The 14487-nt window shown below is 50.5% G+C and overlaps 8 protein-coding genes across 8 annotated transcripts; 5 read left to right on the plus strand and 3 right to left on the minus strand.

The window, feature by feature from the left end:
• Positions 1-185: 185 nt before the first annotated feature.
• Positions 186-1232, minus strand: CI109_107253 (uncharacterized protein; the record flags this gene model as incomplete). The annotated part of the gene is made up of 5 exons (XM_032003710.2): positions 186-283; positions 371-453; positions 547-790; positions 887-1023; positions 1117-1232. The coding sequence occupies 5 exons, from the start codon at positions 1230-1232 to the stop codon at positions 186-188; spliced, it is 678 nt and encodes a 225-aa protein (XP_031862123.2).
• Positions 1233-1621: 389 nt separating this feature from the next.
• CI109_107254 (uncharacterized protein) lies at positions 1622-3379 on the plus strand (the record flags this gene model as incomplete). Its single annotated transcript, XM_032003711.1, has 5 exons — positions 1622-1724; positions 1896-2151; positions 2227-2760; positions 2815-3107; positions 3171-3379. The coding sequence occupies 5 exons, from the start codon at positions 1622-1624 to the stop codon at positions 3377-3379; spliced, it is 1395 nt and encodes a 464-aa protein (XP_031862124.1).
• A 533-nt stretch (positions 3380-3912) lies between these two features.
• CI109_107255 (uncharacterized protein) lies at positions 3913-4278 on the plus strand (the record flags this gene model as incomplete). The annotated part of the gene is made up of 2 exons (XM_032003712.1): positions 3913-4058; positions 4146-4278. The coding sequence occupies 2 exons, from the start codon at positions 3913-3915 to the stop codon at positions 4276-4278; spliced, it is 279 nt and encodes a 92-aa protein (XP_031862125.1).
• A 238-nt stretch (positions 4279-4516) lies between these two features.
• CI109_107256 (uncharacterized protein) lies at positions 4517-5531 on the plus strand (the record flags this gene model as incomplete). The annotated part of the gene is made up of 3 exons (XM_032003713.2): positions 4517-4524; positions 4822-5064; positions 5171-5531. The coding sequence occupies 3 exons, from the start codon at positions 4517-4519 to the stop codon at positions 5529-5531; spliced, it is 612 nt and encodes a 203-aa protein (XP_031862126.2).
• Positions 5532-6006: 475 nt separating this feature from the next.
• On the plus strand, positions 6007-6304 carry CI109_107257 (uncharacterized protein; the record flags this gene model as incomplete). Its single annotated transcript, XM_032003714.1, has 2 exons — positions 6007-6155; positions 6247-6304. 2 exons carry the CDS (start codon positions 6007-6009, stop codon positions 6302-6304), a joined length of 207 nt encoding a protein of 68 aa, XP_031862127.1.
• A 1453-nt stretch (positions 6305-7757) lies between these two features.
• Positions 7758-8233, plus strand: CI109_107258 (uncharacterized protein; the record flags this gene model as incomplete). The annotated part of the gene is made up of 2 exons (XM_065967990.1): positions 7758-7930; positions 8128-8233. 2 exons carry the CDS (start codon positions 7758-7760, stop codon positions 8231-8233), a joined length of 279 nt encoding a protein of 92 aa, XP_065824062.1.
• Positions 8234-8811: 578 nt separating this feature from the next.
• CI109_107259 (uncharacterized protein) lies at positions 8812-10452 on the minus strand (the record flags this gene model as incomplete). The annotated part of the gene is made up of 2 exons (XM_032003715.1): positions 8812-9617; positions 9888-10452. The coding sequence occupies 2 exons, from the start codon at positions 10450-10452 to the stop codon at positions 8812-8814; spliced, it is 1371 nt and encodes a 456-aa protein (XP_031862128.1).
• A 401-nt stretch (positions 10453-10853) lies between these two features.
• Positions 10854-14210, minus strand: CI109_107260 (uncharacterized protein; the record flags this gene model as incomplete). Its single annotated transcript, XM_032003716.1, has 4 exons — positions 10854-10875; positions 10932-11002; positions 11180-13078; positions 13143-14210. The coding sequence occupies 4 exons, from the start codon at positions 14208-14210 to the stop codon at positions 10854-10856; spliced, it is 3060 nt and encodes a 1019-aa protein (XP_031862129.1).
• Positions 14211-14487: the final 277 nt, after the last annotated feature.

The raw sequence follows: 14487 nt of genomic DNA on the forward strand, positions 1-14487 counted from the left end.
GGGAAGTCAACAGTTCATATGGTGGTAATGGTAATCAGCCCCAGCGGTGCCGCAACGAATACCGCAGACTGTGGAGCTTGTCCGATCCGCAAACATTCGACGGTCAAGATGAAATTATACATGTACACATACAACCACGTAGAGTATCAACGTCTAAAAATGCCCAAATCGTCAACCACACCGGATTACTCGCTCGCCAGACTCCATATCAAGTTTGCGGTATACACTTTTGATCTTGAATTATCGATGGGTACGGCGTGTACATCCTCTTTCGTGTCGTTTCCTATGACGTGTGAGACATAGGTCAGTACATCATCGTCAGAGAGCAACTCTGGGAACGTTAAACTGTAGATGGTGGTTGGGAACGTACGGATTAGGATTTTGGCTGTGCTTGATTCGTCCTTCGGAGGAACGAGTGAGAACCCCGCTTCTGAAAACAACTTGAGTCGAATACTGATCAAGGCCCCACAATCAGCACCACGTCTTCAACATCGGCGAAACCCTTTCCAGTGCGGGAAAGGACGAAGAGTTTGAGGGCCCACTCACATCTTGCCATCTGCCCAACCCCCTTCTCCAACTTCAATCTTCCCCACTTCATCCTTCTCGCTCTTCCATCTACCCAACTCCACTTCCTTCTTCGCAACGGCGGCTTGTTCTTCATTCAGCTGTTTCCCAGTCGCGTACTGTTGTTGTTCTAAAGAGCGGACTTGGGCATCGTGTTCTGCTGCAGATGGGTGGGAGGAAGGACGTTGTGCGGCTGCCGTAGCTTGGGCGTGTTGACGTGATAGTTCTGCTCAAACAGATCAACCATCAGCTCAACCTCACCATAAACCACACAAGATACCAATTCCTTGTACAAGCAAGTCTAGTAGGCGGGTACACTCACGTCTCAGTTCATCTCGTAATTTATCAACTACCTCCGTTCGTTCGGCATCTTTCGCATTGACAGCTGCCTCAGCCGCAGCGAGATCACCTAGCTCGTCATCTGGAGAAAGGTTCGGTCCAACATCACGGACGATCTTCCTATTCCAAAGATCCGCATTCAGATTATCAGCTACGTCCGCACTGTGCATTGTGACGACAGGTTCATCGAACAGCTGGTGGGTTCCCACTCACGCCAAAGCCCGCCATTGATCTTCTGATAATTCCTGCGACTGGTTATGCTCGCTAAATGACATCTCCTGATCTCCTCCATCATCAAATTTGTGCGCTTGAGGCGCAAAAGCTGCCATCGTTGCCATATTGGGTTGTTGAGCCGTTGTGTGATCGTGTAAAAAAGTGAAAGCTCAGATGTATGTATAAGTTGATGTTTACAATGTCTGTTGTTAAAGGACAGTCGCGAAGAATGTTTGTTGACGCGAAAGTACTCGCGAACTAACGCGTGCCTATCGAAGGTGTAACCACCTGTTTTTACGTAACAGGTTTAGGCGCCCGTTGATATCTCGGTTTCTCGCTCACAACGTATCATCGTGTCGTCATAATCATCTCCTTCTGCTCTCTCATTCTCTCTCTGCTCTTTCTCTTCTCCAAAGCTTGTTATCTGCCTCTCATCTCCAACTCTTGTTTGAAAATAGTACATCTTGCCTAGCTACACCGTACAAAGTGAGAAGATCCAACGATAATGTCAGCAACTGTCGGAGCACCAAAACGTCATACCCGGAACCGGATTGGAGAGAGGAGGACGTCTCGCGACCCAAGTAGTTCGAGAGATGCGAGTGGAGAGGGTGAGTGGCAGTTGACTCTGGCCAAGAAATGTCTTTGTTGTGCGTCCTGGACGCTGACCCTGCTTCTCGTGCTTTGCTTCTCCTCCATCACTTCAATCTCTTAAACTCTACATATTCCCTATAATTCTCGCTCGCTCGGACCTATCTTATCTCATGACGCCACCTCCACAGACAACGATAATGTCGAAACTGAATTTTCCGACGTCGGATCCATCAACTCTCACGTCGCCGAGACCGTCTCAAGTGTCTCCACAGCCGAATCGCCTCGAGCTACCGCACCTCCTCTTTCGCTCCAAGCGACAGGTGCGCCAACGCCGGCTGGAGGATTGGGAGCCCCTCAACCTCTGACGAGACGTGCTTTGCAACAAAAACGAGTGGAGGAGTTGGGTGGAGAAGGGAGTCAAAGCGAAGGTTTGGACTCACCCACGTGAGTTCATATCATCTGATTGGCCGATATAGCGGACACGTTTATTGTCCGTGCGTATGCTGATACCCCCAACAGTTACGATGGAGATGTAGAAAGCACCTCAACGATAGGCGGAGAACCAATTCACACTTCCAACCCTCATCAACATCAACACACCCATCACTTAGCGTCTGTTTCGCATACCGATACCCCTTCGCTCAGTGCCGACTCACCACACGGATCAAAGAAGGTTCCCACACCTAAAGCTTCCAAAGCGAACCTTGCACCTTCCGACACTACCGACTCACCTCCCCTCAACCACCCTCCTCCTGTTTCGCACCCAAGGCCAGTTGACGTGACGGTCGCTCCTTCAAAAGCGCTCGCGGAACCCACAGTCCTCCAAACGCAACAACTGTCTACGAAGCCGTCCATGTCGTCATTAGGTCCGCCCAAGATGTACACTCGACCGAAGGAGCTCTCAGAACAGGACATCAAAAGTTTCGTCGAACGAGCAATTCATGGGAGGGGATCCGAAGATGGTGTGGAGAGATGGTGGAAGACCAACGCTCCTCCTGAAGGCAAGGTGGTGAGAGTTTACGCCGACGGAGTGTATGACCTGTTCCACTTTGGGTGAGTTCAGCGTCTGAAGTCGACGAGTGAGCACGCGCTGACAATCTACTCTAGCCATGCACTGCAACTTCGTCAAGCTAAACTCTCATTCCCGCAAGTCCACCTTATCGTTGGTGTTTGCTCAGACGAGCTCTGCGCGTCGCACAAATCTGCCCCTGCTATGACCCACGCTGAGCGATGCGAATCTGTTCGACATTGTCGATGGGCGGATGAGGTGGTGCCAGACGCGCCTTGGGTGGTTGATCAGGCGTTCTTGGACAAGTACGATATCGATTACATTGCCCATGATGAGGAAGTGTATCCTAGTAAAGATCACTCGGATGTGTATGCTTTCGCTAAGGAGAGTGGTGAGTAGCTTTTGCATATCCAAATCGTCGTCTTCGCTGTGCTAAATTAACTTCTCGCTCCAGGACGCTTCGTGCCTACTCGTCGAACACCGTCTATCTCAACATCCGACCTTCTGGAACGTATAGTCCGAGGATACATGGACGGTTTCTTCGATTCCAAACTCGAAAAGAATGGTCATCCCGAATTACTCGCTGCAGACGTCGATTGGGATTCTAGTGCTTCGGTAGAGAGACGGGAGAAGAGAAAGGCGGCTATCAAGATCAGAAAGTGAATTACTTGAGATTAGGAAGATGCAATACGAATTCAGGAATGAGAAGAAGTACACGGGGTCAGGATGGATACATTGGATTGACAGTCAATCTGGGATGAATGGCCATGTATGATTTACAAGCGAATGAGTAGGGTGACGGCGTCCGAAGTGCGTCCATGTGCACACGGACGGGTTCGTTATCCATTGTCCACGAAACGGAAGGGTCTCGTTCCCGCTGCCACAATCGCAATGTCAGCACAGCTTTCCCAAACGAAGAGATAACAGTGATTACTTGACTATGACACATACAACCCTCCTTTCAGTTGGTTTATTTCTGGCAAGATGGAAGATAAGTCAGAGATAAGAAGCACAACGGATTGAACCAGAAAGGAGATGTGACTTATCAATGTCAGATTACGAGGAAGTTGTGGCGACCAACAGGATAAATACTGTAGGACTTGCCAACCCAATCCTATTTGTTTCTCACATTCAAATACATTTCCCCTATCCCAGCATTCAATACTGATATCTTCACTTGAGAGCACAACGCAACAATGTCCACAAACAACAACACGCAATACACGAACCAATCCTCCTCGGGAAGACAGACCTCGGTACCTTCTCACGCGCAAGGTTCTACCACGGCCACTACTACTGGCGGAGCTTCGTCCGCCGTGTCTGCTAGCACCATGAACTCGTCGTGAGTTCGAACCCGATACCACATATGCTGTGTCGCAATGAGCCACAACCTGTCGGGATCATGCTGACCTGACTTACACCTGCTCAGGGCTAAGCAAAAAGAACATTTGGACCGCTATTTTCAGCGCCACCAAGATGCCACTGTGGCAACCGCAGGGCTTCCTACTTTCCACCCACAAGCGGGAGTACGACACGGGTCTCAAAAGGAAAAGGAGGAGTAGGAATTGGATGCATGTGAAGAGAGTTTGGTGTGAGGACACGGTACATTTATGCATTCTGTTAGGTTTTTGACACATGATTTCGTTGATCTAGCACGATCAGCGAAGCTGACTCCACCGTGCAATGAGGCAGTGGCGAGTTTAGATGGAACGATACTTCCGTTGAGCAGAGTAAAATGCAGTTGGGATGCGGGGAAGATCATGAAACGCTTCGACGTGACTCCGAAATCGAGACCAAAGGATGACCAGGTAGGCTGAAGAGGGAGGATGAACGGCTCCCCAAAGGGGTGTATTGTAGGTGGCTGAACTGGCCGGAACTGTGCCACACTCGGATTCTTGACGGGAGGGTTACGTATCAAAGGTCTCTTCCTTTGCTGAGAGGGCAAAGGGGTTCAACACGAAAGGAGATGCCACTTCTACATGTTGGGCCCTCTCCAGTTCGGTGTACAGGCAGAGTATATATGGTAGTACATGCCACCCCAACCCTACCCATCTACATATGTAAACCGCTGTATCTGAACGGACCTTTTGACAGCAATATCCTAGCCAATCACACATTGCAACAATGGCTTCATACTCATATCCCGATTACACATATCAGTCCACCTCTGAGGGACAGCCATCAGCACATTCTCATGCTCAAGGCTCTGCAACACTTGCGACGGAAGGAGGCAAAATGACCGATGACACTTCGTCTGAGGTGTTCAACAGTTTCTGGCGCTCACTGAAGGAACACGAATTGAACTCATGGGATGAATTCCAGGAGTTTGTGAAACCCCAAGATCCAGCGTGAGTTTATCACGATACGGATAGTGACATCTTTTTGAGACACCGCATGAAGGCCGTAAGATGTTTTGACGGATGTGATATGCTGACGTGCATATACTTCTGACAGATGCTTGTACAATCCAGACCACGATAAAGTCTACGCGATGGTAAAATTCATCAACTGGTACAAAACAACGTCCACAGGGAGCAAGTACCCTGAACGCTTTCGTCAACTGGAGGGTATGCTGCCAGCCACATTGTCTGACCCTCACATACCTGCTGGAGTTCCGCTCACATATCATGGGTACGGCTCTTCGCTTGGCTCTGGGGTCCCCAGTGACAGTCTGCCCTCATATGAGGAGGCCACCAGATCGGCCTCAGCTACCCAGTCAGACAACAGACGTGCCACTACTTCAGAGGCATCGCCGAAACAATCGAAGGAGAAGAAGCGTCACAGACTTATGCCAATTTTCGGCAGGCAAAGGTAGCATCATTGAGATGGTGACATTAGAGAAGAGACTTGGTACCTTGATAACGTAGTCAATCGTGGAGCGGATGTGGTATCATATGAGAGTGATGTGAATGCAGCTTGTACGATAGTCATGTATCCTTTCGCGACACTCCTTCCTACCTTGCCATGACAAGCAGCGAAGTGAGTCTAGTGAACGGATGTAAACGTATTACGAAAGTGGCGAATCTGAAACGGATTGTAGTGAATAGTGGATCGAGTGTAAAGGAATGGATGCACCTCAAGAAGACCATAAAAGGAATGCTTTTAGTTTTGTCATGAAGTATCTACTGCAGTTGTGTTGGGGTGCTTGAACAGAAACGTACGTACAGTATAATCTAGGACAATGTTCTTTTCACTTCATCGGTACAACAACCACTACAAACTGGACCTATCTCGTCACTCACAAGCTCTGAACCTTGAACTTCCATCACCTTTTTGCTATACGCAACACAATGCCAGCCACACCCTCATCTGCCGGAGACAACAACCCATCCAATTACTCCCAGACTGCATCCAATGCAACCAGGACGCCGCAAGAAGGGCTGGTCACCCAGCAGCCTTCGTTCTCGCAAGGCATGTCGATGCAAAATACGTCACGAAGGTAGGTCAAGTGTCCCAATCCCCAATCCCGATGTCCGAACGCAAAACTATAGGCTGACTTTCCACTTTCTTTCCCACCTGATTCAGTACAGCAACTGGCGGACCGTCCAGAAGCAGCTGGTTATCCCTTGGCAAGTCGACTGGCAATGAGACACAGAGGCACAGTCTCTTCCAAACCACGGGCAGAAACACACATACGGGTGGACCTTGCAAAACAAAGACTGACTGAGCAGGGATGGTAGAGTTGCCTCAATCGTGCCATAGCATTGTAGATATCGTACGCACGGTTATTCGTGGCAGTGATACTATAGCTGAGTGCAATATGCAGTTTATACGGCATCCACATCTAAGTCAGATCCATCTCACTCGCACGGTGCACAGTACATGTTGCATACTAACGTCCAAGCAATTGAAGCTACGGTATGTGCCGTGTCATACTTGATCCTTCTTGACAAGGGGTTGGTGAGCAAAGGATCCGCCTCTCATAAACAGTCAAAACAAAAGAAGACCGTCGTGAGAGTTTGAAGGATTTCATCTTCTGAAATGATAGTCGCCACTAGACAAAGCACTACCCCGTCCTTCGACATCTGTGTTCCTACCTGACGCTATCCCCCTACACAGTGTCCATCACTCAGGACTCTTCCATCAATAGCGAGACCTCTTTCACCATACGCGAGTAAGCCAATGTCCCCACACACAGGGAAGAGTCGCAGCAACGCAATGCGTTCGACTTCGACGAAGGTCAATGACAGCCAGACAGCCACTAGCAAGCCCACAAAGCGGGGCATGAACGATTTACTGAACGCTTTCGCTGGGACCTCCGTATCACATACCAGCGGTCCCCCGTCTGACTACAGGAGCGGTGAGCCTGTCTCAATGGAGCAACTCTTCATGTCAGCATGGTAAGTAGAACCTTGAGTTCCGCACAGTTCGCCATGTTAGCAAAGCGCTTAGCTGACAAAACCTTCTCTATCGTTGCTGTCGAATCAACTGTAGGACGGCAGGTCACACCACTAGACGAAAGAGCGGACAACACATCACCACATACGATCCGACACTGAACGATACGGGAACCACGACTGGTTTCCAGTCCAAGAAACAGGAATCAGAATGGCGCGGAGATACCAGTATGCCAAGTCGTAGGAGAGGTTTATACGTAAAGAGCGGTTGAATTAGCTAGACAGGCCAATGTTTATTGGATAGGGAACTGTGAGGAGATGAAGGAGTTCATGACCAGTCTGCATCTATTGTTTGCGACGTATATTTTCACTCATTTATTGCACAGTGTGACTGCTGTGGCAGCGAGACTTAGAGTAGCGATACTATCGTAATGTAGCATGCTATGGTACTTCTCAGAAGGCCACAATGTGGCAGTCCATTGACGATATCAAACGATACACCTTGCTCGTTTGGTCAAGGGGATTGGGAACAAAGGACAGGCCTAGAAGTCCATGACAAGTTGCTTCTGGGAGAGTGGCAAATGCAGTTTTAAAAATGCTGGGCCACTGATACTGTATCTTCCTCTCGTTCTTCTCTTTTCCCTCTCTCTACAACTTCAGCGTTTTCAACATTCACACAAGACCCAAGCTCTCATTGCAACGCAATGTCAAAGAAATCAACATCCAACACGGACAACAAGACCTCGAGTCTCCTACAGGACACGGCAAAATCTGTTGCCACATGGGTCGCCTTCGATGGCCCTCAGGTTCGAGAAAGTGTCTGGCAGTCTGAGGGCAAGCAGTCATCAGCTGCAGGGCAGGCTGTCAAACATGCTGCGTGAGTTTGATAACTCATCGTTCACATTATCTCATCCTATCGTTCATGCATACTGTGTGGCGTGTTCGTCCTCACCAAGCGCCACGAAAGTTGAACGTGACCTCCGGCTTGGTATGTGACTAATGTTTTCTTTGATCTCCTTGTTTGATATCCATATTCAATGGTATCAGAGACACCTCAACCTCGTTGTCCTATAGCGATACCGCATACACGACGGCTTTCGAACGGAGCCCACCGGATGAGAAGCCTGCACCTTCTCATAGGTCAGGGGGGCGAAGTTCGACAACCACTCAGGGCAATTGAGACTCATGAGTAGGATTTGTACTGCTTGCAGTCTTTCTGTGGATGTTGGGATAGCAAAGGGTTTTCTTGCCTTATGCTGTAGACTAGAATGATGATTTGATTCAGCATGAATTTGATGGGAAGAAGTAGATACACGTACCGAGCTTTCTGAGACCAGTGACAGCGGGCGAGATCACTCGTTCTCCTGGCGTTAAGTGAAAGACATGTGGCAGCTGGGGTCAGCGTCAGCTTTTCAAAGGTTGCGATCTTTCACTACTCTCGACATCCATGAACCGTAAGGAGTCATTGGCGTCTCAACACAGTATACTGTCACTGCGGATCCGCTTCCTGAAAACCCATATGTACGAATCGGTGGCTCTGCTAGAATGCTTTGAGGTAGACAATGCCGGTGGACAACTGCACCGTGCAGATTGGGGATGTAGTGTAGTAGCGTCTTGAGCTCTTTGACTAGAAGAGGGCATGATTGCATGTACAGTAGACTCGGGAACTTGGGAGCTCATACTGCCCATACATTTGCCACGATACAGTACGGTCGATCCATTCCAAACAAAATCGTCTTTTCACTAAGCAAGACTACATCAACCGCTACCACTAGCCTTGAGCCTTTCCGCCTCTCTCTGCGCATTCATCCCGCTATTCGCTAACGTAGCTTGTGCCACCCCCGGATCTGCCAACTCCCACGTAACGCCCTGACCAGAAGCAGTCTGATCTTTTGTATTTTCCTTCTTACCTCGAGAAGAAGTGAGTATCTTGGCGAGTTTCGTTCCTGCTCCGTCTTTGGTACCATTGTCTTTGTCTCCACCTTTATCCTTCTTCTTATCTTTACTTTTATCCTTGTCCTTGTCTTTCCCTTTCTTGTCCCCTTCCAACCCTACAAAATCCATCTTCCTCTTCCCCAATTCCTTCTTCAAAACGTCCTTCTCCTTCTCCCTCTTCTCTTTGAATTTCTTCAACCCTTCCTTATCTCCCCCTTTCTTGAATTTATCTTCTTCCTTCTTCGTCTCTTCTCTTACTCTCTTGAGCGTATCTGCCGGTTTCTCTTCTTTCCGCTTTCGCAGTTCTCTCTCTACCCACGTTGGTAATTTGCCAGACCCTGACCCAGAACTCGAAGAACTGGATTTTCCGTCTTTTCCGCCACTACCACTACTGCTACTTCCGGAACTAGGACGAGTCGAAGAAGAGGACGAGGAAGAGTCGATATCGTATATCTTGCCTAAGGTGTGACTGAGTATGTGATATGAGAGGAACAGGATGATGCAGATCAGGAAGATTGAATGTACGAGAGGCGGTTTTGAGGGATCGTACCATTTGTTGAACATGGGACTGGATCGGAGAGCGGTGAGGTGTTTTGAGGCGAGGGAGTGAATACCTCGTGTGTTCGAGACTATGAGCAGCGAGTAAGTAAGGAGACAACATGTCAATCATGATCAGTAACAGCTTGGCAGGTGAAAAGGATATCGAATACGCTACGACCAAGCAATACTCAGCCGGGTACATGACCACGGCGAAGACTTGGGACACTTCACTCGTACGAAGGACCTCCCTTCTGTATAACTCTCGGACAACGTGATATGGTTTCGCATGATCTGCGTGAGACCTCTGTCACAGTGTGCCAACGAGTGATATGAGGCTCAAGCCAAGTGTCCACACTCACTCCTCGCTCGAGCTGCCATTTCTGCCGCTTGCCTACTCGCCACCAATGACGGACCTCGCACCCACTTCCCCAGTCTCTGATTCCACACCACCCCACCCTCTCTGCCCTCAATCCCTGCGGCCGGACCTACACCTGGACTATCATTACCCCGCCCCACGACCACCCCCTCTCCACCAGCTTTGATCCAATCCCACACTGTCCCTCCAACTTCCGGATACACTCCCAGACAAAGGACAACGATCCCTGCAATGGTCACAAACCCCATTGTCAACCACATATCATTCGCTGCGAAAGGTAAGTTGGACGTATCGGGTGGTCGAGCGCCGAGCGAGAATAGCAAGAGAGGGATAGCAGGTAGGAGGATGAGGATAATAAATGGACCTGGGAGGAGGGTAGGCGAGGCGTTGAATGGTGCTGTTGGGACGATGGCGGGCACCGGCGCGGGAGGCGCTGGAGGTGGGTTGATGTGTGATACTGGTGGCGGCGGACGTTGATGATACAACGGCGGTGGGGGTTGGCGTAGCGGCGGCGCATTGTGACGAGGTTGATATCGTGGGACTTGCATTGCGCTTGCGTTTCCCTGATGACCACCAGCTTTGCGGGATCCACAACCTTCCAGACATCGAAGCAAAATCACCATGAATCAGTTGCACAGAGCATTATAACATATCCCGTCGGTACGAGCAACACGTAGAGATGGTCAGGAGAGCGGCGTTGCGTGCGGGGGTTATGTCAAAGGAGTATCGCAATCAGAAAGGATGTCACGCAACACAGGTCAAGTTGCGGGAGGACAGACGCTATCGTACCAGTTTGTCACCTAATACATGCCGATGCGTAATGAATAATGATGATGCAGCCGATCTGATGAATTACTCGCACTTTGGCCGGGACTACACAATGGCAGTCATCTAGAGCCGCAAGTCGCGAGATATGGAAGAGGATAGTCCGGCGAACAGTAACGCAAGACTACTTGCTGAAAGCTTGCCATCTATCAAAGATCCTTTGTCAGTCATGCTACCAATTCCAGCGACACGTTACACTCACGCCTCGCTCAATGCTCCGAATGCCCCGTTCGCCAACATCCTCTGTTCGACCGTGGTGTTTTGCGTATTGAGCTGGAAACAGACGATACACAGTCAGCCTCGCTCTTGCTTCGTTCCGACTCCGCTTCCCCGACGTCACCATACTTGTCGCTCGCAAGGAAGAGGCGGGGGCCGGGCCGGGCCAAAGGGATGACCTGGAGACCATTGCCAATCCTTTCCAAACACGAGGGTCCAAATCCTGTCACTCACCTTGTCCGGATGCAGTCTCGCAATCACTTTCATATACTTGATCTTGACCTGTTTCTCCGTGATCAACTCGTGCATCCCCACTTTCAGCCCTCCTTTCAGTATCTCATCCCAAAGGACCGTATCGAGACTCGCTATCAACGCTCTCAAGTTGGACTCTTTACCGCCCTTCCACGCGTTGAGCTTGGCATCGATCGTATCTTTGATCAAGTGTCGTTGTTCGTCTTCCTTCTCAGCTGCCTGAGCTGCTTTTCGCAAGTCGGCTACCGCAGCAGAAGACTCTACATCGCTTGGTTTGGATGGAGCAACGGGTTTCGGAGCAATCTTGGGTTTGGCTTTCGTGTTTGCTGTAGAGGAAGTCGACGAGGAGTTGTTATTGCCACCGTCATCCATCATCTTCCTTGCTCTTCTTGCTCCTTCTGCTGCAAGGTTTCGAGTCGCAGTAGCGGAATTGCCTAAAATTGCCATGTCCATGGACATGAGTCTTTCCCAATCTTCCACCGCATTCTTCCATTTCTCTCCCATCTCCCACGCTTGCGCCCTCTTGATCATCGCTTTCACTAACCCATCTCCCAGCTTGACCTCGGACGCAACTTCGCCTGGCAGCGGGGCTTCTTTGCTAGGGTGATACGTCGGTCCAATGAGGTTGATCGCGACAGTGCAATCGGCAGCGGCAGGTGCAGAATCACCGAGCTTCAATCGTGCGGCAGCACGATTGTTGTGAAGAGGAACGAGGAAGAGATGTCCTTCTGGCAAAGCGGAAATTGCAGAAGTGTAAGCTGAATCGGCTTCAGCGAACCGACCAAGTTTGAAATGCTCGTTTCCTTTCGCCTTGTGAGCAGCCGAAGTCTGAATTTGTTGTAGTGAGGCCGAAACAAGCTGTCTCGCAGGCAAAGGTTTGGGTGAAGCAGCAGCGGCGGCAGCACGAGGAGCTGCAGAAGCACTGGATGCAACAGGCTTACGATGTCGTGCAGGGGAGACGTATCGCTTCGGTTCCTCATCAGCGAAAAGAAGATCCGCTCGTTCCTTCGGTGACCTATATTGTCCGATATCGGATTCGTTATTTCGGCTCTGAGTACGCTCCGACGCGTTTGCGGCAGGCCGTTGTCGAGATGGTCCAGCACCATTGGGTGTAGGTCGTGCCGATCCGCCAGCTCTAGCGTGTCTTGGTGGACTGACTGCAGCGTCTTCGTCGTCATCATCCCTGAATCCTCCACCGGCTTCTCCATCGTCCGCTCCACCACGCCATTCTCCAGCTTGGGCTGCTTCTGCGTCCACCATCCACTTTGGTCTCCCATCGGTCCTGACCTGTTTCCTAGCCCCTCCTCCACCTTCACCTCCGGCTTGAGCCTGCGCTTCCAACGCTTTCCTCTGCTCTTCATACACTTTCAAAGCCTTCTCCTTGCCCACATTCCAGAATGAAGTGGCTTTACTGAACATGTTCTGTCCAATCTCCGAGGCTTGAGCTAATATCTTCTCAGCCTGTTCTTGAGCCTGCGCAGCCGTCATGGGAGTCTGGGTTTCCTGTTCTCGCTCATCTTGTGTACGAGCTCGAACACTGTCTCTGGAAGGTCCAGCACGTCGTCGTCGGCGTCGCTCTTTCTCTTCTTCTTCTCGTCGTTTGCGTAGATATTCAATGCGCTCTTCGTCGTCCTCTTCGCCCGAGAAATCGTTTTGCCGTGTTGGATCTTCGCGTGGTTGTTGTCGATTACTGCTGCTTCCACCACCGCCTGAGAGGAGAATCTCCATGGCGGCTTGCACGTCAAGTCCGTCTGAAGTTTTTGAGAGCGCTTGTCTCGCTTGAGCAGGTGAGAAACCCATCTCGACGATTTGTCCAACGATATGCGGGGGAGGGGATGAAGACCGGTGTGTCGTTCTCTTAGGAGCTCGCGAAGGACCGGACTGCGGTAAACGAGCCAGAGGTTATCAGCGGAAGATCCATCAGAGATGAAGTATCATCACTTACCTCAGCCTGAGCAGATGTAGGTCTAGCAGTCACAGGTTTCCCCAAGTCACCCAGTATATCCTCCTCATCGTCATCCCCTCTATCACCGAAATCGAAATCTGAGACTGGCGTCCTCATACCCGACCCTGGTCCCGAACCTCCATTTCTACTCCCATTGACACTCAAGTGCGACGGTACCGCGGCGAGCGCGTCAAAGTCAAACGGATCAGACGGCGGAGCGGGAGATCGAGACGTAGCTGATGGAGGTTTAGCACGTGGGGCGGCGGAAGATGTGAGCAGGTCATCGGTGTCGTCGAAATGGTTCCAGAATGAACCGGCTGAATTGGCTGTAGAAGTCTTCGGTTTTGATGACGTACCAGGTGCAGGGGAAGGAGCTAATATCCCATCATTCACGGGACTTTTGACTCGACTCGTTGATGGTCCAGCGATAGGTGGAGGAGGTCCCAGTAACTCGTTCAACCCATTTGGTTTTTGGGTTGATTGTGACTTTGTCCCACTTCCACCACCTAGATTATCCCAGAACGCACCCTCGGCTTCGAATCTCTTCCTATCCTCTTCCGCCTTCCTCTTCTTCTCATCTGCTAACGCAGCCTGTTTCTCCGCCATCGTCATGTTCTTCCCACCCGTCGCACTGCCTGACGACGAGATAGACAACAGGGAAGAGAAGGCGTCGAGACCGACACTTCCTCCTGCTCCTGAAGCTGATGCTGATGGGTTTGGTCCGCCATTCGAATTCGCCCCTTGAGGAATGGTAGGTGTCCCAAATCCTGAGCCCAAAGGCGTCGTTGTGCCAGATCCCCTCAGAGGTGGTGCACCAGCCGCCCCAAGACCTAAACGTTGACCGCCCACACCACCATTGGCAAGCGGCTGACTTGGTGTCGAAGCTCTCAATGGCGTAGATGACGAGCCATAGTAGTTTGGAGTACCAGCTCTTGGAGCGGGTTGAGCTAAAAAGTCGAAAGCGGTTGACTGCTTCTGCGGTGCGGGCGCCGTCGCGTTGATAGGTGGGGTCGAGGAGGTCTTTGTTGTTGTGGGAGAGGACCAGTTGAGGTCTAGGAGATCGTCCATCGTGTCGCTTTGATCCCTCGCGAGCTTCCTGGATAATCAAGCGAGGTAGCTACTTTGTAACGATGTCAGGTGAATGTATGTCAATCAGTAGATGTTGTTAGGAATTGAGAGGATTGTGATTGTTCGTCATGATTGATAGTGAGCGGCGCGTTGAACGTAGCAACAACGCTCAAACCCACGTGGCGTGGCGGAGTGGCGTGACCTAACACCTGCCTGTGCTTTGTGTCCTTAATATAGCATCAGACAAGATCAACGCTCGAGTGAACGGCAGACGTGA

This window comes from Kwoniella shandongensis, chromosome 14 (genome assembly GCF_008629635.2).
Source record: "Kwoniella shandongensis chromosome 14, complete sequence".
NCBI lineage: Eukaryota > Fungi > Basidiomycota > Tremellomycetes > Tremellales > Cryptococcaceae > Kwoniella > Kwoniella shandongensis.